Source organism: Marmota marmota, unplaced genomic scaffold (assembly GCF_001458135.2).
Source record: "Marmota marmota marmota unplaced genomic scaffold, marMar, whole genome shotgun sequence".
NCBI classification, from domain to species: domain Eukaryota; kingdom Metazoa; phylum Chordata; class Mammalia; order Rodentia; family Sciuridae; genus Marmota; species Marmota marmota.
This window is the reverse complement of record NW_026000171.1, coordinates 1,160,045-1,181,629: the sequence shown is the minus strand read 5'-3', so window position 1 is coordinate 1,181,629 and position 21,585 is coordinate 1,160,045. Positions and strand designations below refer to the sequence as shown.

The following is a 21,585-nucleotide window of genomic DNA, read 5'->3' as shown; positions in this document are numbered from 1 at the left end:
TATATATATACACTGACAATATGATGTGACAATTTCAATAATACTCCAAAGCAATGAAATATATGACATGAATGTTTTTAAATTTTTTCTTATAATAATGAAACTAGGATGTCACTCAGCTGTTCCATAATAGGTGAATGGATAAATAAGTAGTTATTATGCAAAAATGAATAAAGTATTTTAAAATAAATGTTATTCTATATATTTAATGTATATAATATGATGCCATGGTAAATTATATACACACACACACATATGTATACTCATACATATATTTACTATAGTGAGGCAAAGTATTATAACCAATAAACCACATACTTACTTAAATTTAGTTTTAATTTTTTTTTTTTGGCGAGAGAAGCTAAAATCTACTCATTTGGAATGAATCCATGAAATAGCACAATTTTATTATCTATATTCTCATGTTGTATGTGAGAGCTCTAGACTTGTTCATGTTACATATCTGCTACTGTGTATCCTCACTTACATTTCAACATTCCCCCCTTTTCTCCCCACCCCTAAATACTATATTGATTCTTATCTATATAAATTTGTTTTTTTTGTAGATTCTACATTTTAGAGAGATCATGCAATATTTTTCTTGCCCTGTCTGGCTTATTTTACTTAGAATAATGTCCTTGAGGCTCATCCATGTTGTGACAACTGGCAATATCTCATTCTTTTTTGGGACTGGATAACATAAGCAGGAATAAGATATTGACACATGCAATGACATAGGTGAAACTTAAAAAATATCTTGTTGAGAAACAGATGTATACTGTTTCAGAGAAACAGTACATACTGTTTAGTTCTACTTATATGAAATTTTACAATAGACAAAGTCATTATATAATAACAAATCCAATAAGTGTTATGTTGGATATTGGAGCTAACAGTGAGGGAAATTAGCTGCAAAATGGCATGAAGAAAATTTTTGATAAAAGAAATGTTCTGTGATTTCAATGTAGTACTTAAAATGTGTCAATTCTAATTAAATTGTATGCTTAAAATAGAATTAATGTACTGTTTTGTAATTATATCTTATAAAATTTATCTGTCAAATTATAAATTATATGCACACAAAGTAATACCATTTACAATGACATCAAAAATCTTCAAGTACATAGAAATAAATCAAAGGGAAAATATGCAACCACTATTGAGGGAAATTAAGAAAATGAAAGTCAGGAGACATACTTGTGAATTGGAAATCGAGAGTTGCTAAGCTGTTAAAATTATCCCTAGACTGATATGGGGAAATAGTTAACTGATTATTGAACACAGTCCCAATAAAAAGTTATGTTTTTTGTTTTGTTTTGTTTTTCTACTGGGAATTGAACCCAGGGGCACTTAACCACTGAGTCACACCCCCTGCTCTTATTTATATTTTATTTTGAGATAGGGTCTAGATAAATGGCTGAGGATGTCTTTGAACTTGTGATCCTCCTGCTTCAGCCTCTCAAGTCACTGGGATTACTGGCATGCGCCACCATGCTCTGCAAAAAGTCATATTTTTGGAGGGAAAATTATCAAACTTATTTTAAAGTTCATTTGAAACGGCCAAGAATATTCAAGCATTTATAATGAACAAGAATAAAATTAAATGATTTATATTATGAGAAAACTTACTTATTTTATGAGACAAACTTACTCAATCTTTATAAATTACAGTGACTAAGATGAAATGGTTTTTGTGCAAGGAGAGACACATAATATTATCACATAGAATATAGAGCATTGGAATGTGATCCATAGGACTAGAAACATCTAATTTATTACTTAGGCTTCACTGCATTTCATATGAAAGAAAAATAATCTTTTTATTTAATTGGTTAATTGTAAGTCATGGGTATAAAATTAAGAGGCCTACTTCATACCACAAACAATAATCAATTCTAAATGGATTGTGACTATAAATATGAAAAGTAGAATCATAAAGTTTTGAAAATAAAGTATTATATGATATTTTCATGGCTTCATAATTGTGAATATTTTATTCAGAGTTTATATAAATATCTAACTGTGTTGGATAAAAGCAATATCAGATAATAATATGGATAGCAGCATCTATTTATCAAAAAACATCATTAAGGAGTGCAAAACCTCCATATACTGGCAGAAAAAATTTATAAGGGAAAGACAACTCAATAGAAAATAAGACCAAAATGTACAAAGTTGCTGTTGTGTAGGATGGATAAGACTAGAGACAGATTGTACATCATGACTTTAGTTAATAACATTGTAATATGTACTGGAATTTACTAACAGAGTAGATTTTAGGAGTTGTTACCATACATACACCCAGATGCACACACACACAATTTAACAATGTGAGGAAATGGAGGAGTTAACTTGATGTAGGTTGCTTAAATGTAGCTGTCATTTTAATATGTACAGATGTATAAAAACATCCTGTTTTGATACATATAAAAAGCCAACAACAACAAAAAAGAAACCAAAATAAAAAAAAACTGCTCATGAAATTAATGTGTATTCTGGAAAAAATGGGAGAGTTCCATGTATATTAATAAAATTAAAATACTTTCTCATCTGTCCAGATTCCATCCTTCTAGATTGAAATTTTACTGCATGTTCTATTGGCTACTACACAATGTATTAAAATGTACTTCTATGATTGTGATAAAGAAAAGTGGGCAAAAGAGATCAAGGATTTAATGAGATAACCTATGTTGCCAATAAATATATAAAATGAGTACCACCTAACCATTAGGGCTACACAATTAAAACCAGGAGGCAGTACAATTCTACACTAGCAGATGGCTAAAATGAAAAAAAAAATATTGGAAATATCAGGTTGGACAAAGTGTGTAGGAACTGGAGTTCTTAGATATTATTGGTAGGGTATATTTACACAGCTATTATTTGGCAGTATATGCTATTATTTAACATCCTGTGACCCAGAAATAGTACCATGTACACAAACAACAGACCTGTATCCTCATGTTCATCAGAGGACACGAAAGAATGTCCACAGCAGCATTACTTGTAATAACTTCTAACCTGGAAACTACTGAGGGGAGAATGGATAGATAGATATTCTGTGATATTGTTACACATGGAATATTATATAACAATGGTAAGTAATGAAATACAACAAATTTCAACAATATAGAGAGTTTCACACTGATAATGTTGAACAAACAAAATAAGGAACAACGTGTCACAAACTGTATGATTGCATCAATGTGGTTCAATTAATGTGTGGTACTTGAAGTCAGGGAAATGATTAACCTTGCCTGAAAGGAGACATGAAGTTATCTTCTTGTTGTTAATATTCTATTTCTTGATTTCTGTGTGTTTACATGTATTCACTTCATGAAAGACCTTAGAGCTTTAGATTTCAATGTAAATTTAAAATAAAGATTCAAAGCCAGACCATCTCTATTCACATGCTAAACTATCTCAGTAATATAACCTTCATGATACTTTACTGGTCACAAATGTTGTTTTAAGATAAAAGTTATAAACTTTGAATCTAGGAGAATTTAACAGAACTCTGAGAACAGTGGAAAATACATATTTATTTACCTACTTATTGGTTAGCATTTGCCCAAAATAGAAAAATTAATAATAATATGGAAGTAATGATTTATATTAATTAATGTGTGTGAACACACAAATGGGGAGACTTCTGTTATAGCATTTTATAGACTGTTATGGATGTATATGCACAGTTTTATATCTAAAAATGGTTGTAATTCTAAAATATACAGTGTTCCTTTGTATTTCTGTTTCTTTCAGGAAGCCTTCCCTGACCACATCTAAGTAGGTTAGCTGACTCCCTATTGTGTTCCCACAGCCATCTTTACTATCTTAATTATTGTACATAGCATGATTTATCATTGTTACTGGCTTAGTTGTCCACCTACCCTACTGGGCTGTGTCACTGAGAAGTGTGCTCACTGTTGTAGCACTGGTGCCTGTTAAGGCACAATGAAGGATGATTACATCTAGCAATGCAGTGTACTAGGTACTCTAGGGAACTTTCCAGTATAAAGAGGAATTACTCCACAGAACAACTAGGCAGCAGGTAATGAGACCAGTCTAGTCTTGACATATAAGATATAAGCCAGCAGGAGAAACTGAGTGGCTCTAGGAAGAATTCTGAGGGAGCCCTTCTGAGTGTGCTATGCCTTGGAACTGTATTGAGAGGCAGTGTGGGAGCTATCATGGAAACACCCATTAAATCTGTGCCACAGAAAGGGTCAAGTGTGATCTGGCAGGCTGCTGTGGTCACCTGGACTACTGGCAGTAAAGGCTCTTGTAACATGTTTCAGGATCAGGGAATTTTTAATGTTCTGGCAGCATAATACCAAGGTTGAAATTTTGCAAGAATATGAGGCAAGTGTTTTAATATGTGAACATGTGTTTTGATAATCCGATTCTATAAAATGTTCTCTCTAAGGAAAAATTACATTTGTTTGAATGAGGTAAAATTTCTTCTCTGATGAGAAATTCATTCACTGATCTTGCTGATGGAGACCAAAATGGAATCAGAACATCAACATTACATTTCATTTTGAGAGTCCACCTACACCACTAAGAGCCAGCACAGCTTTGCAGACAGGAAACCATCATGGGCATATGGCTAGAACCCAAGGAACTGGAGGTTCCTAGACATAATATATGTCTTAATATAAGGCAATGAGGAGCAGAACTTCTTTTTCTTGTTTTGAGGGATAGAGTTTCCCTAAGAAGAGGTACATTGACTTCTGAACAGAGGGGTTGAAATAGGGAAGAAAAATTGAACAGAGAAGAGACAGAGAAGTGAGGAACATTGTTGAAGCAGGCAGGATCAACACTTGCAACTAGAAAAGCTGGCTCTCCAGTGATGTGGCTAGTTCATTCCCATTTCAGGAGCTCAAACACTGGTAACCTGAACTCCACTGGGCCTGTGGAGACCAGATTTCATGTAAGATCTGACGGTATCACAATGGAAAATATTCATCATGAAGACTTTCACAAGCACAGGGTTCTTCTAAGCAGTAGATTCTTGGCATGTGAGAGAACAAACAAGTAATAGGAAGAGAAAAACACCTGCAGAAATACAAAGTTCTGCCCTTGCTGGGGAACACTATAGTGAGTCAGAAAATGCCTGATCTGTGGGTTTGTGAGGAAGAAAAAGAATCTCAATGACTGGCGCAGACTGCAGGTGCAGGGTTATTTGTGGTATAAATACAGTTCATGTTGAGGGGCTTTCTTTAGGGGCAACGAGGTCTACATCTGCCCTCATCATGTACACATGCACACATATCATCACCACCACAACCGTCCTCACCATCAAATTCAGAAGTATGGCTCAGAGTGATTTCTATGGACTCCTGGCTAAACAGCTGACTTCCAATGGGCAGGCATGCTCCTGCTCACATTTTTATTTTCAAAGTTCCTTCACTCATTAGTTTCTCTCTCGCACGCTCTCTGTTTCTATTTTTTGGTCCCCCCCACCATCTTTTGCTCCTGTCTTCTCTCTCCTTGTATTTCTCTTTCTGTTTCTCCCTCTTCTCTATTCCTGCACATCACTCTTTTTCTATGGCCCTTCTATCTCCCTCTATCTTCCCTTCTATCTTCTATTTTCTGTCTTCCTCATTCCCTCTCTGTCTCTGTCTTTCATACACACAAACACACCAGCTCACTTGCTAAAAGGGCAGAAATACCAATACAGTGAGAAAGCATACTATAGAGTACAGGAGGAACAGATAAGAAGGCCCCAGCCTCTAATTGTTATGGGAAAACTGGGAATTGAGTTTTCAGATGTTATTGTGGAAATCTAAAACAGACTTTCTGGTCAATCTGGGAATAAACTTTATATCTTTGCAACATCCTATTGCTGTCCTTGAATAACTGAGAATCTACAGAAGAAAAATCAGCATTCACTGTCACTTAGGATCGTATTAGGTCAAAACCAAGTGATCTATAAAGAGGCATTGTATTTAGGATCCCAAGGACCATTTCCCAGAAACTTGGAGCTAATCCAGCATCTCCCTGGTCTTAGGAAGTGGGGCTATGCTTACCTTGAGCATCCGCTATGACAGTAAGGAAGAGAAACGCAAGTCCCTGGAGAAGGCAGAGTCCCTGCATGGTCTTTCTGCTTCCTGTGTCCTCTGGTCACAGCATTGGCTTTCCCTTACTCCCTAGATAGGGAGCCCTCCCAGGTCTTAATAGGGCTCCTACAGCAGGAAGGGGATTATATAGAGCCATCCACAGACATGGCCATCTTCTGGGAGCCAATAGAAAACATCTATTGTTTAACATCTTCCCTTCCCTCAGAGACTGTAGGAAAAGGGAAGTGTCTGAAGTGAAAACATAAATTAGCTGCTGAATCTTATCTCTTTATATAAAATAGGAGCCTTTTTGATATCAAATTTCTTTCTGTCCTCAAGGCTGATACAAAATGCAATTATTTAACTCAGGGATTTGGTTCAATAGCAGGGTCAACCCTGTTGCTGAGATTAGTTAGGTGCAAGGTTTGGGGTCACTTCTATTACCCAGTGAAACCAAGAAAAGATGACTTTTGTTTAGTGAGACCGAGGATTCCAGTGTCACAGGACCAGCATGTTGTGGCTGCATGGAATCAAGATCTCCCTATCAGTAAGAAGAAAAAGGAAGGGGAGTTATGAATTGGGATTATAAAGATAAAAAGACTTTGAGGAATGAATAAAAGTACATCACAGGGATATGAGTGTTGACCTCATAGGCTCAACTTTCCACCCCTTTCATATCTAGGTCATAAGTGAAGCCTGTCCATAACTCTACTGACAATCTGAATTTATAGTCTGTCTTTCTCTCTTCATTCATATCTCAGAGAACTTTTACTGATTTCACATGTGAATACATTGTACTCCCCTGGGACATGGTGGAGTCACAGATTCCAAATTAGTTACATGGTCAATTCCCATTTTACAATTCAGCTCTGCTCCCTCTGATACTCCAGTCCTTATGGGATTGATGGGGTGACAGCCTGCTCCTGGGTCCTCCTTTTCAGCCTTTCTTTCTTTACTGTCTTCTCTTCCCTTCATTCTCATATAAACTGCTTAGTCCACTTTCACATTCTCTTCTGCCCTCTGCTCAACCTCTACCCAATATGGCATACCTCCTGAAGTGTTGTCTACTTGCTTGATCAATTACTGTTACAGGGATATTAAAACATCCCACTTAAGATAGCAGCTCTGTCTATATCTCCATTTGCTTGTATCATCCAGGCTTCATGGATTTTAATGCTCTGCCATTATTTGCATGAATATATATGGTGGTTTAGTTTTCTTTACAAACTTTACATTTTATCATCATGAAAGGTCCTTCTTTAAATATTGTCATAGCTTTTGTCTTGGGGTCTACTTTTTCTTATATGAATATAGTTATACTAATTTTATTACAAGTAATGTTTTTTTCAAAATATTTTTGATTTTTTTAAAAAAGTAAATGACAGGAATGCATTTCAATTCTTATTACATGTATACAGCACAATTTTCATATCTCTGATTGTATATAAAGTATGTTGACACCAATTTGTTTCTTCATACATGTATCCCATCCTTGCTAATCCCCTGCCCCCTCCCTTTCCCTTCCACCCCTCTACCCTATCTAAAATTCATCTATTCCTCCCATGCTCTCCCTCCCTACCACGAGTAATGTTTTCATGTTATATCTCTTTAAATCCTTTTTCTTTGCATTTTTCAATGACTGTATTTATGGTTAATTTCTTATAGAAAACACAGTTACATACTGGTTTTAAAAACTATTTCTCTCTGACATGATTATAGATTAGGTATTTGAAGAATTAGAGGTGACCCACATATCCTTAATCCAATTCATCCAAAAGTTACATGTTGCAAAACAATAGTACAATATCAAAATAAGGATCTTAACTCTGTCACCAGCCATGCATGAGAGATCTAAATTTTGCATTCATTCTTACATTTAGTAGTTGGTATTTTTCATTTTATTCTGATAGATTATAGTGATATTGTGTCATAGTTTTAAATTGTTTCTTTAATGGCTAGTTTTGCTGAACATTTTTTACAGGCTTATTTGACATTCATGTATCTTTTCTGTTGAATTGTCTGTTGATGTCTATTTTCAGTTTTCAAATTGGATTTTTTAGTGTTGTTTTGACAAATTTTTATATATTCTAAATATAACTTCTTTATCAGATATTTGTTTTGCAAATATTTTCTCTCAGTCTGAAGCTTGTCTTTTTTTCTTTTTTACATGGAATTTTATAGAAAGAGAGTTTTTAATTATGAGTAAGTCTAATTTATCAATTTTTACCTTTATGGATCATGATTTTGGTGTCATCTAATAGCTCTTTGCAAAGCCCTAGATCACAAAGATTTTCTCTTAAACCATATTTTAAAAGTTTTGTGGATTTATGTTTTATGCTTAAACCCAGGATGCATTTTCAGTTAATTTTGTATAGGATGTGAAAGGTAAGGTTTTTCTTCTTTGCTCATGAATGCCTAATTGCATTGCCAGCACCTGTTGAAATCCTAGCTTTCCCCAACAAATTGCTTTTGCACCTTTGTAAAAACTCAGTTGACTGTTTGTGTGAGTCTATCAGTGTTCTCTGTTCTGTTCCATCCACTCACATGCCAGTCCCTTCACTTATGCCAGAGGGTCTTCATTATCATCACTGTAAATGTCTTGACAGTGCATGTACTGACTCCTTCAACATTATTATTTCCTCCCCATTTTTAGATATTCTCATTTCCTTTTTGCATAAACTTTAAAATAAGCTTGTTAATATGTATAAAGCCTTTTGACAGACTTTACATAATGATTTTAGCTAATGATTTTCTAAGCTACGAATACAGTGTGTCTATTTTTCTTTTTAATATATTTTATTCCTTTTTAAACTTCCTGCATAAAAAATCTTGGATATATCTTTTTGAATGTATACATAAATATGTGTTTTTCAGTTATTGCAAATGATATTTTATTATGTTTCTAATTTTTATTTTTGATTAATTCTTGTATATATAAATTGCAATTATTTGTTCCTTATGGGAAAACACATAAAATTTATTATCTAAAGACCATTTTTAACTGAATAGTCAGTCTTTGATCTTAATCCATGTGGCAGCTGGTAGAGAATTTCCTTCCTTATAGGGCTATGTGGTGTTCCATTGTACTATAGACCACATTATGCAATGTACCTTAGTAATGTTTTTTTCTTTGTTTCTATATACATTATTATTTTATTTTATATTTTTGTACCAAAGATCAAACCCAGGGACACTTAACCACAGAGCAACATCCCAAACTCTTTTAAAATGTTTTATATTGAGACAGGGTCTCGCTAAGTTGCTTAGGGCTCTCCTAATATGTTAAGGTTGGCTTTCAACTTGTGATCTTCCTGCTGTAGCCTCCTGAACCTCTGGGATTTCAGGCATGTACCACTGCACCTAGCTTTGTATTATGGCCCAAGGAAAAAGTAGCCATGTTAGTCAACTTTTCATCACTGTGACAAAATACCTGACAAAAATAACTTAAAGAAGAAAAAAATTGTTATGGCTCATGATTTCAGAGATTTCAGTATGGTTGGATGGTTCCAATGCTTTGGGCCAATGTGGAAAGGCAGGGCAGAGGAAATCTGCTCAATTCATGGCTGCCAGGAGGGAGAGGAGAGGGAAGAGAAAGAGGCACTGAGGGAGGTGGGGAAGGGGTTGGGGACAAGATAGCTCTTATAGGCATACTTCCAAGGACCCATACCCTTCAACTAGGTCCTAGCTCATATAGTTCCCACCAACTTCAAGTAATTTATTCAAATTATAAATCTGCTGAAAGATTACTCCCCTGATGAGGTTAGAGTCCCCATGGGATTTAATAACTCCACAAAGCTGCACATCTGAACAGTGCTGCGGTGGGTATGTAGCCTTCAATACATGAGCCTTTGGGGGACTTTTTAGATCCAAAGCATCATATTCTGTCCCTGTTCCCCAAAGGCTCATGGGTATCTCACAGTGCAAAATGCATTCAATTTTCAAGAGTCTCCATAGTCTTTAAAGTCCCAGCATTTCCTAAAAATCCACGTCCAAAGACGTCCAAAGCATTCCCTAAAAAAACACGTCCAATCCGAGACTCAAGGCAGCTATTAACTGCAAAAATAAAAAAAAATGACAAATTACATATGTCCTACATACAATTGTGGGGCAGGTAAATATTCCTAGTTTAAAAGGAGAGAAAGACGGGGATATAAAGGAAAGACTGGATTAAAGTAAGACTGAAACCCAGGAGGGCAAACTTTAAATCTGGTAGCTCCATGTCTGGCATCTGGGGAACATGGTGGTGGACTGTGAGCTCCTAGGGTTTAGGCATTTCTGCCTCTATGACCTTGCCAGTTGCAGCCCACATGACCTCTTTTGGGTTGACTCTACTCACTTCTTGCAGCTTTCCTTAGTAGACATTCCACATTCTTGGCACATCTAACTTCCTGGGGTGTCCACTTCAGTTTTGGCTTCAATTTCAAAGCCTCATTCAGGAGTTTTTTGAGCCGGTGGGAAAGGGAAAGGCAGGAAGAGAAGCTCCTCAGGCACCACGTTGGGGTTTTTGGGGTGTGGCTGCCGTTATACCTTTTCCCAACATCATTCATTCCCTTTATGGGCTGCCCCCAGAGATACCAGCCAAAGAGAACTTTAGACAACACAAAGATCCTGGGATGAGGAAAACTTTTGGGAAGTGGATGCGAAGGCACCCAGTGTGATGTGCATTACTGAGTGTGCATCTTGTCCTTACTGCATTTTCTGGAAAATGATACTGTACTTCTCTAAAATCTAAGCCTCGGTGACTGGATTACAAGGGCCAAGGAAACATGATGTAACATATGATAACAGCAGGGATGGGCCCATGGGACCAGGAACCAAGTTAGGGCGGGCCAGGAGTGGGTGTCCTTTTTTAGTGTTCTCAGAGCACAGAGAACATGAAGACTGTGGGGACTCTGCTGATCTGATAGCAGTCCCAGAGACCTCAAGGGTTATATGAAGGTGTTCCATGATGTTCTTTCTCAGCTTTATCTCAATCTTCATTGCATGTGATATTATCTGTGAGGTGGCATGTGAAGACTTCCATGATGGTATTGAGACCAGGGAGAAGAAAGAGTTGGAGTCAGGGGAAGTCCCTAGCATGTTCTCCCCATAAACCATCATCTGGGGTTATTCACACTGTCTGTGTGGCAAAGTCTGCACTCAGCATTTCTGAGTCCCGCCTCAGAAATCTAGCTGCCTTTATGCACTAAGAGGTGTGAAGACCAAATTGGTTTCAGAGATATTCTAGGCAATGTGGGTAAATATCCTCTGGGGAATGGGGATGAGGTAGGATGTGGCTTTATATAGAAGAGATACTGAAGGTAATAGAGGTTATTTAATTTAAAACATCTGTTCTCTGAAAGGGAGCATCTGGTTCTCTTGGGATTATCCTTTAAGGAATGCTTTTCTAACTTAAATGTTTCTAGCTTACATTCTATTTTCCTTTTTCTCTGTGACATTTTTGACTATCTTGTGACCTCAAAGAATAGAAAACAGTCTGTGTTCTCCATGTTTATGGCTTCTCTAATGATTTCAGATATGAATTTTTAGTTAAGACATATCATTAGATTAAAAAAAGTCATAAAACTTTAGGGTGAGATAGTGGAGAAATTCCATTTTACTGAAAGATATTAGGCTTTCTTGAACATTTTGTTTGAATGGAATTATACTTACAAATTTTGAAGTTGGTAGCTCTAACAACTGTCCAAAAGGTCTTTAATCACAGACTCTGAGGTTGTCAATACTTGAAGGGATCACAAGGTTGGCACAGTAAAATACTATTCCATACAGGAAGTAACTGAAAGTGAATAGTATGGGGCTTTCTCAAGGTCGCTCAGAAGTCATTGTTAGATCCAGGATGACCCTGTCCTGATCCCTAAGAACAGGTCCACATCAACTTCATGTTTTCCATGTGGGACTCTTGTCGGCTTTTAGAGGACAGAGGCTTATGGCCTAGAAAATAGTAACAAAAATGAATGGTTTTCAGGGCCTGTAATTCTTTCTTAGCTTTATCTATGTGAAAATAATGAGATGGACATACCCAGGGCTACTTTCCTGGGAATGGGATCCAAGGGACAGCACAGCATCATCATGTGCTGTCTTATAGCTCTGCTATCAGTAGATTTTACACAAGAGACTCTGCATTTTAATTTTGCCCTGGGCCTTACAATTTCTTTACCCCAGAGGACTGTTCCTCATAAACAGATAAAAGCGAATTAATTATTTTCAGGGAGGATGAGTTTGAGTCATTAATTGCCAAGCCTTCCTGTAGACAAAACCTGAGTGGGCTCATAATTTTTATTCTCAATAAGGATCACTTTCTTAAATAATTTCTCTTATTTCTAGGCACCTTTAGGGAGATTGAAAGAGATTGGATCTTGTGAGAGGCTCCCTCTTATAGTTACAGTCACACATGTATTTCACAATGTTGTGACCTCATCTTTCCAGACACAATGTTATGGTTTAGATGTGGTGTCCTCCAAAAGCTCATGTGTGAAATAATGCAAGAAGATATGGAGGAGAAATTATTAGATTGTAGCCTTAGCCTAATCAGTGAATTCATTTCTGATAAGATTAACTGAAGTAGTAGGGTGTGGCTGGAGGAGATGGGAATTGGGGCATGAGTTTGGGGTATATATTTGTATCTGGTGAGTGGAGTCTCTGTGCTCCTGGTCACTGTGACGTGAACTATTTCCCACTGCCACATGCTCCGCCATCATGTTCAGCCTCATTTCGAGTTCCAAGAAATAGAGCCAGCCTTCTATGGACTAAGACCTCTAAAACTGTGAGCCTTTAAATAAACCTTTTCTCCCCAACGGGTTGTGCTGGTTGGGTCTTTAAGTCACAGCAGCAAGAAAGCTAACTAAAACACACAACAATGACATGGATTATAAAAGATATTTTTGGGTTAATTAGGGATATAAAACAAAGTGAGAAATATAGTAGCAAAGGACATAACTCTGACACAATATTTTGATACTTTATAGTTACTAATATGTTAGGATTTCTTGGCTACGTATTCATTTTCACTAGGCAGGGTTTGGTGAGTGAACGTAATAACTTCATAATTATTTAAGACCCACAGCAGGACTGGTTACATAATTTTCAGGATATAATGTAAGATGAAAATGTGGAATTTCTTGTTTAAATATCATTAATATGTTCAAAATTATATAGATGGTAACAGAGCTGTACCTTCTTGCCGCCAATTTCCTAAGATTTTTCCCAGGAAAAACGGGATATTCATATTTCCTGTCTCTGATTTCATGTAGTTAATTATATAGACTGAGCAATCACACTTCACAGTGCCTGCCAATAATTCCCTTGAGATATATTTCCAAGATCATTAACTGAGGTCAACAATTTTTTGTTTAGTGTTGCTTAGAATTATTTCTATTTGGGTTCCTCTGTATTTTGTGCTTTTACCTTGCCCATGATTCTGATGCCTTTAGCAGGCTCTGCTTTGTCTCTGGCTCTTCACTTTAACTTGATTCTAAATTTGCTATTTCTGATTGCTTTTTACACGAGTTGAAGGAGGAATATCTGGAGAGGAGTAAGTTGTGAATGAAGAATAAGGTTGTGGCTCAGTGGTGGAGCACTTGCCTGTCACATGTGAGGCAGTGGTTTAGATCCTGAGCACCACATAAAACAATAAATAAGTAAAAAAAAAGGTTAAAAAAAGAATAGGAGTTGGAAGTAAGGATACTGAGCTCAAGAAATCAGGAATATTACACAAAGAATCAGCATGTTTGGCTGGATGTGGTATTGCATGCCTATAATCCCAGTGGCTCTGGAGGCTGAGGCAGGAGGATCTGAGTAGAAAGCCAGCCTAGCAAAAGTGAGGTGCTAAGCAACTCAGTGAGACCCCGTCTCTAAATAAAATACAAAATAAGGCTGGGGATGTGACTCAGTGGTTGAGTGCCCCTGAGTTCAGTTGCCAGTCCTCCCCCACCCCCCCAAAAATCAGCATCAGCATGTTTGTATTGAAACATGTTAAATTTTGTTCCAAACTAGAGGTACAGAAATGATCACAGTTGTATTCAGATTGAAGAATGCAGGCTTTGTTCCATTTTAAGATGTCATCCATACTTTGACCATTCTGATTGGTTTTGTGTAATTGAGAGACGTTTGTGAACATCTTGTGATGTCAAACAAATTGATTTTACAACATTCACAACCTGGCCATTTTAGTCCACAGATATATTTTCTTTTCCAGGGTGAAACCCTAGGTGAGTGACTTGTGGTCAGACTGAGGGGGACACTAGGTCCAGCTTCAAAGCTAGTGTTTCTTTCCCCACAGATGACCTCACATTTAAAATGCCCGAATAGTCCGGAAACATTTGTGCTAATTACACATTCTTTTCTTCATGTCATTTTGGGTCCTCCCACAATGACTGGAATTTGGTTATATGGAAAAAGATGCAGTTGTGACAGAACTAAGTGAAAATTATTAACCTCAAAATAATAGAAATAAAATCTGAAATTGGAATAAAAAGCTGCGGAAGTCATTTAGAATCAGATTTTTAAATTCTTAACTTTGAAACGTTGACCATGGAGATCTCAGACCCCAATTCATTTCCAAGATCAATTCTGTCTTTTTAGGTCTAACTACAGTGCTTGGCACTTCATCTGTGCTAATGAGTAATAAAAACATATTTTTTTTGCTTTGCTGGGAATGAAACCTCATTCATTGTATGCAAGGACTCTAACCCTGTGATATACCACTATACCTACTGTGATTTTATGACGTAAACAAATTCAATTGAACTCATAACACACATAGATTTTGTATGAGGCAACAATTTTTTATTTCTTCTTGTCATTTTCTCTATGGGAAAAGGTCATAAACTCTGTCCCTTGGTGAGTAAAAATATTGCTAGAGCCAGGTGTGGTGGTGCATGCCTGTAATACCAGCAGCTCCATAGGCTAAGGCAGGAGGATTCCAAGTTCAAAGCCAGCAATTTAGTGAGGCCCTGAGCAACTGAGCAAGATCATGTCTCAAGATATAAATAAATAAATAAATAAATAAATAAATAAGGCAGGGGATGTGGCTCAGTGATTAAACACCCCTAGGGACAATCCCTGGCGTGTGCGCCTGCACATACACAAATAGTGCTATAAGTGAATTAGGACTGGGGTTAATGATGTTCTGTTGGTATCTAGGCTATTGTTCCCTCATTTATCATGTAACGATGATGAATGTGGATATTCTTCTTAACTCATATCCTGGAAGATATGATACAAAATTTTTTGGAAAATAGTTCTCTTGTAAGAAGTTATATTCTCTCTAAATTATTCTGTATTCCTATTTGAATTATGTGTTTGGAAGAAATGAAGTAACCCTCTAGGTTTAAGCTGTGGGTACAAGAAATTCAAATGATCAACTCTTAAGTATTAAAAGTGCTTACTTTTATCCCTAATTCCATCCCAATGTGTGCCTATCAATGGAAGAGAAGGAGAATGAGGCTGTTTATTTCTGACCTGCTGTGGTAGTGTGAACAGGATGACACACTGCAGATAGTAGGGTCAGACTTGCTAAACTCTGAGCTTCCTGGGAAAATCATTAGAGTTTGCAAGTTTGCTGGGCATAAACTTAACATCTGCAGATAACAAGTCCAAATTATCTTATCAATTTCACAAGACTTAAAGTAGTTGAAGCATTAGCTCTCTGTACACTCTGGTGTATTTCTAATGGCTCCTGGGTGTGTCCTGGCTGTTGTGTGTCTAACACAGCCTGTAAGTGTTTTCTGGATGAATTCTTAGACTCTATTTTTCTTCCTATGCTTCTATTTTCTTTCTGCATGATTTTACTTAATGTGTGAACATTTTGTGGTTTTTTCTTTCTTCAAAACATTATTCTTGGAAGTTTATTTTATGTAGTGGACATTGATAAATATTTATTCTTAAAATGAAAGTGCAATGTAACTATAAGCATATGGACCTAATTTTAATTTGCCATTTCTTTTGTTTTTAAAGAGAGAGAGAATTTCAATATTTATTTTTCAGTTTTCGGCAGACACAACATCTTTGTTTTTGTATGTGGTGCTGAGGATCGAACCCAGGCCGCACGAATGCCAGGTGAGTGTGCTACCTCTTGAGCCACATCCCCAGCCCTTAATTTGCCATTTCTGTTCTTCCATGTTTCTTTCTTCTGGGGGTATTTCTCTTCATCTTTCTTTCCATTTTCACCCTAATTGTTTCCATAACTTTGTATAGATTTCCCCCTCTCTCTCCCAACATTTCCTGGTTTCTTTCTTTTGCAAGGTTTGAATTGGCTTCCACAAATCCTCTTGAATTGACCCTTTTAGGCTTGGATATAGAGATTTAACAGGAGAGTAAGCCAGTAAAATATTATTCCTCTATTAAAGTCAGAAGAATTTTATCTACTTCTGGTCACAGTCTTTGTAAAAGACTTTACTAATGAAAAAACATTATACACAGTAGGTTTACTGTTAGAAATATGAACCAAGTCATAATGATTGGGCACTGACTAACCTCCTGTAGTACAGCACACATAGTGTTAACTCTTACTTACCTACAACCCACCCCCATTTCCTGAGTACAAAAGCAACTTACGTTTTTTCTTATTAGGGCAAAAATTTCCTTCCTGTTATATACCACTATGGTGACAAACGCAAATGGTTATAATGACAAACAGAAACACATCCTGCATTTTTGGTCATATCTGATTAACAGCAATGCAAGAAACCTTGATGAAAATTATGGTGTGGTTTGTGTATTTTGGATCACTCTAAAAGATCTGTAGTATGTTTAGAATCTTCTAACATAGCAGCTTCACCATTGATTAATTTCAGAGATAAAAGGGGCATTTAGTTGTAGACATTTGAATTTGATTTATTAATTGATATTATTTCATTTAGTTTGGCTCAAAAATTATGAGCACTTGTATTATGTTCTCTAAACATTTTTTTCTTAAATGGGACAATTTGTGTTCTATTCATAAATTTCTGTTCCTGCCAAAATAGTGAATCTTGTGACCTTTCATTTCCCCATTTATTCCTTGTCCTATAGCCACAGAACTCTGGTACCAATCTCATTGCTGGGTCTATGACTCATATCAGGGAAGTACCAATATTACTAAGATAAGAAATTAAATAATGAAACAACAAAAAGTAAAAAAATAGTGACTTGGAATAAATTTTACCAAGAAGGCAAGAGAAAAGATGAGAGAAAATATCAGTGAAATGGTGAAGGACAGAGAGATAGCATCTACTTATATGAAATTCCAGAAGAAAGGAAATAAAGCTGGTGAAAAAGAAAGAATTTAGAACTAACAGATTAAATTTCACAGAAGAAAAAAAAAGGAGAGATGCAATCTCAATTTGAAAACACTAGTACATTGCCATAATTAAAAGCAACCATACCTGGCCAAATTATATAGAAATCTAAAAAGTGCCAAATTAGCATCCAAGTGAAAGGGAATGTGTGATCTGCCAGGAAGTGTGAATCAGATTGACTCTAAACAGCAAAAGTGTTTATAAGAAGATAATAGAGAAAGCCTTATAAAATCTTAAAAAGCAATAACTTTGAACTTAGAATTATACATAGGCTAGAAAGTCATTCCCGAGGTATAAGGATATTATCAGTTAAATAAGTTCACAATTTTATAAAATATATATGATGCTGCTTTTATTTTTTTAAAATTTATTTATTTATTTATTTTTGCATTACAATTCTTAATACACCTTTGTACCACAAATTATTAAATTAAACAGACATAATGAGCTTAATTAAACAATAAGTATCAGGGAATTAAAATGTTTCTCAAAGGTTAACTTTAGTAAAACATATGTCTAGATTTCTATATTATTCTGTTTCATCAAGCTAGCAAGGAAGAAGTACTATTATATAAGAAAAGAAAAAACCAAAAAGATGATAGAGAAAATATTCCAATATATTTCATTTTGGTAGCTTTTGTGTTTTTAGGAATTTATCCATTTTACCTAGGTTATTCAATTTTTTTTGGTTAACAATTGTTTACAGTACTTTCACACTTTATTTGTATAGAATTGGCAATAGTGCCCCATTTTCAATTAAACATCTAATAATCGATGTCTTCTCTTGTTTTTTTTCTTACTTTATGTTGATAAAGGCAGTTCAGTTTTCTTCATCTTTTCAAAGACCTAAATTTTGGTTTCATTAGCTTTATCTTGCTTTTCTAGTCTCTACTGTACTTATTTTTGCTTTCATCACTACTTCCATTTTTTGTTAGACTTTGATTTAGTTTGTTCTTCTATTTCTAGGGCCTCATGTTGTAATATTAGGTTGTTGATTCAAGATCTTTTTTTTTTTTTAAAAATTTTCACTTTATAGAATTTTCCCTCTTAGCACTGCTCTCATGATTTCATCATTGTGGCATGTTGTGTTTTCATTTTCTTTCATCTCTGAATATTTTGTAATTTCCATTCTGATTTCTTCTTTCATCCATTCATCAAGTATGTTGGTCAATTTCAACAAATTTGTGAAATGTCTAGTTCTGATTTATGTTATCAACTTCTCACTTCATCTTATTATTTGAGAAGATAAAATAGTCCCTCTTTATCCATGGGACCACATTCCAAGAGCTTCAGTGAATGCCAAACTGGATAGTACCAAACTCTGCATGTGTTATATTTCCCTACAAGTACATGCTTATGATTACACTTAATTTATAAATTAGGTACAATGAAAGATTAATAGCAAAACTAATAATGAAATAAAACACTATAACAATATAGTTTAATACAATTTATGTGAGTGCGGTCTCTCTCACTCTCAAAATATCTTGTACCTTGCACTAGAGAAAGGGATGATTCATATTCTGATAGGATGAATTGAAATGATTCAAAAATTTGTCATGCTAGTCAGAATGGCCCTCTATTTAAAACTCACAAAAAATTAAAAAAATTTCCATTTAATATTTTTGAGACTTCTTACTCAAGAATATGGAGTATCTCTGTTATTTAGTTCTTTGTTATTATTAATTAAACTTGTATAGTTTTCCTTTTATACATCTACTACATATTAGATCTATATCTAAGTCTTTGTTCTGTGGGTGCTTTTGTCAATGTTAATGTGTTTTTAATGTACAATTCCTCATGTTCTTTCCTGGTAAATAGGAAAGTGATTGGCTTTAATGTAGTAACGTTCCATCCTGCAGCCTTGCTGTAATCACTTTGTAGTTCCAGAAATTATTGTTTTTGTTGTTGACTCTGTTGATATATTTTCTACACAGATAATTATTTCATCTACAAATAGAGTTTGAATTATTTTTCTTCCATATCTGTATACTTTTACTTACCTTTTGTTGTTTTATTGCATTATCAAAGACTTCTAGGATGGCATGATGATAGGCATGATGAAGGTGGAATTCCTTGTCTTTTCTTCTATCTTAGTGAGAAAGCTTTGAGATTTTTACCATTTAGTATGATTTTGCTCTAGGTTTCTTTTGTAGAACTTCTTTATCAAGTTGAAGAACTTTCCACTCTAGGTTGTCTTGAGAGTTTATTTGTTAACCAGAATGGATATCAGGTGGGCAGGTGCACACCTGTAATCCCAGTGTCTTGGGAGACTGAAGCAGGGGGTATCCCAAGTTCAAAGCCAGCCTCAGCAATGACAAGGCGGTAAGCAACTCACTGCGAACCTGTCTCTAAACAAAACAAAACAAAAAGTATGAGGATGTGGCTCAGTGTTTGAGTGCCCCTGAATTGAATCCCCAGTATTAAAAAATTTAAAAAAAAAATAAAAAAGGAATGGGTATCATATTTTGACAAATACCTTGTCAGCATATTTTTTTTCCTTGTCTATCTCTTTGACCTGATGGAGTACTTTGATATTTCTAAATGTTGACCTAGCCTTGTAAACCTGGGACAAATTCACTTGGTCATGTTCTTTTAATACATTTTTGCATTCCTTTCACTGATATTTCATTGAGAATTTTGCAACTACATTCATGAGAAATTTTAGTCTGTAGTATTCTTTTCCTGCAATGTCTTTTTCTGGTTTTGGTATTAGAGTAATGCTGGCCTAATAGAATTAGTTAGGATTTATTCCTCGCCTTTGATTTTTGTGGTTAAGAACTGTGAGGGGGCTCCTGGGCGGCTGGGGGCGCCGCCGTCGCGCAGAGCGGCCTGGGCGGGGTGGACCGGCGCTCGGCTGCAGCAACAGCCCTGGTGGCCTTAGCGCAGCAGCCGGCCTCTCCACCGCAACCCGCTGGCCGCCGCCTCCCTTGCGATGGCGGCGAGCAGCTTGCTGGAGGCGGTGCGGAGAAAGATCCGGAGCCTACAGTAGCAGGCGGACACAGCGGAGGAGCGGGCGGACAGCCTGCAGCACGAGCTGGACCTTGAAAGGAAGCTGAGGGAGACCGCTGAAGCTGATGTAGCTTCTCTGAACAGACGCATCCAGCTGGTTGAGGAAGAGTTGGATCGTGCTCAAGAGCGTCTGGCAACAGCTTTGCAGAAGCTGGTGGAGGCTGAAAAAGCAGCAGATGAAAGCGAGAGAGGCATGAAAGTCATTGAAAGTAGAGCCCAAAAGGATGAAGAAAAAATGGAAATTCAGGAGATCCAACTGAAAGAGGCCAAGCACATTGCTGAAGATGCCGACCGAAAATATGAAGAGGGGCCCGTAAGCTGGTCATCATTGAAAGTGACCTGGAACGTGCAGAGGAGCGGGCTGAGCTCTCAGAAGGCCAAGTTCGACAGCTGGAAGAACAATTAAGAATAATGGATCAGACCTTGAAAGCATTAATGGCTGCAGAGGATAAGTACTCTCAGAAGGAAGACAAATATGAGGAAGAGATCAAGGTCCTTTCTGACAAGCTGAAGGAGGCTGAGACTCGGGCTGAGTTTGCGGAGAGGTCAGTAACTAAATTGGAGAAAAGCATTGATGACTTAGACATCTTTTTGGCTCATGCCAAAGAAGAAAACCTTAGTATGCATCAGATGCTGGATCAGACTTTGCTGGAGTTAAACAACATGAGAAAACCTCCTTAGCTGCGGCCACATTCTTTTATTTTATTTTTTGTTGTTTTGTTTCTAAACACCTGCTTACCATGATACCCCTTAAATACATTTTTATTTACTTTTACCACCGTCACAGAAACATCCACAAAACACCAGCTAGGGCAGGAGGTAGGGAGAAAACACCAAAAACGGCAAGCCTATGTTAGGGCAATAATGGTTTAAATGTGCCATTTCCCAGGTTGACATTGCCACACTTTACGTAGAGTTTAGCCACACAGTTTGCTTAGTCAGTGGAAGACTCCTTACTGAAGTAGAAAGATTTCCACTCAAAGTGCCAATGATAGGGGCAACAGGAAGATTGATGTCGGAGACAATCAGTTGTGGATTGGTGCTACTTTAAACAAAATGTCCCCTGTGGTCTTTTGTTCAATATTGTACAATTTAGAATTTTGTCCCAACACTATTTTGTCTTGAGTTTTACTGCAAGATGAGACTATGGATCCAGTATGCCTGTGTTCACTGAAGCCAAGGATTTGAAAGCCACACTGCTCTTCTAAGGTTTCCATTCCTTTCTGATTGGCACA

The 21,585-nt window shown here is 36.4% G+C and overlaps 1 protein-coding gene and 1 pseudogene across 1 annotated transcript in view; one reads left to right on the top strand and one right to left on the bottom strand.

The window, feature by feature from the left end:
- Positions 1-6,099, bottom strand: part of LOC107154878 (antigen WC1.1-like) — a 55,530-nt gene extending 49,431 nt beyond the window's left edge. Inside the window, exon 1 of the mRNA XM_048787561.1 lies at positions 6,033-6,099. Within this exon, the coding sequence (XP_048643518.1) occupies positions 6,033-6,099 (67 nt within the window). The remainder of the gene's footprint in view (positions 1-6,032) is intronic.
- Positions 6,100-20,258: 14,159 nt separating this feature from the next.
- Positions 20,259-21,278, top strand: LOC107154916 (annotated as a pseudogene).
- Positions 21,279-21,585: the final 307 nt, after the last annotated feature.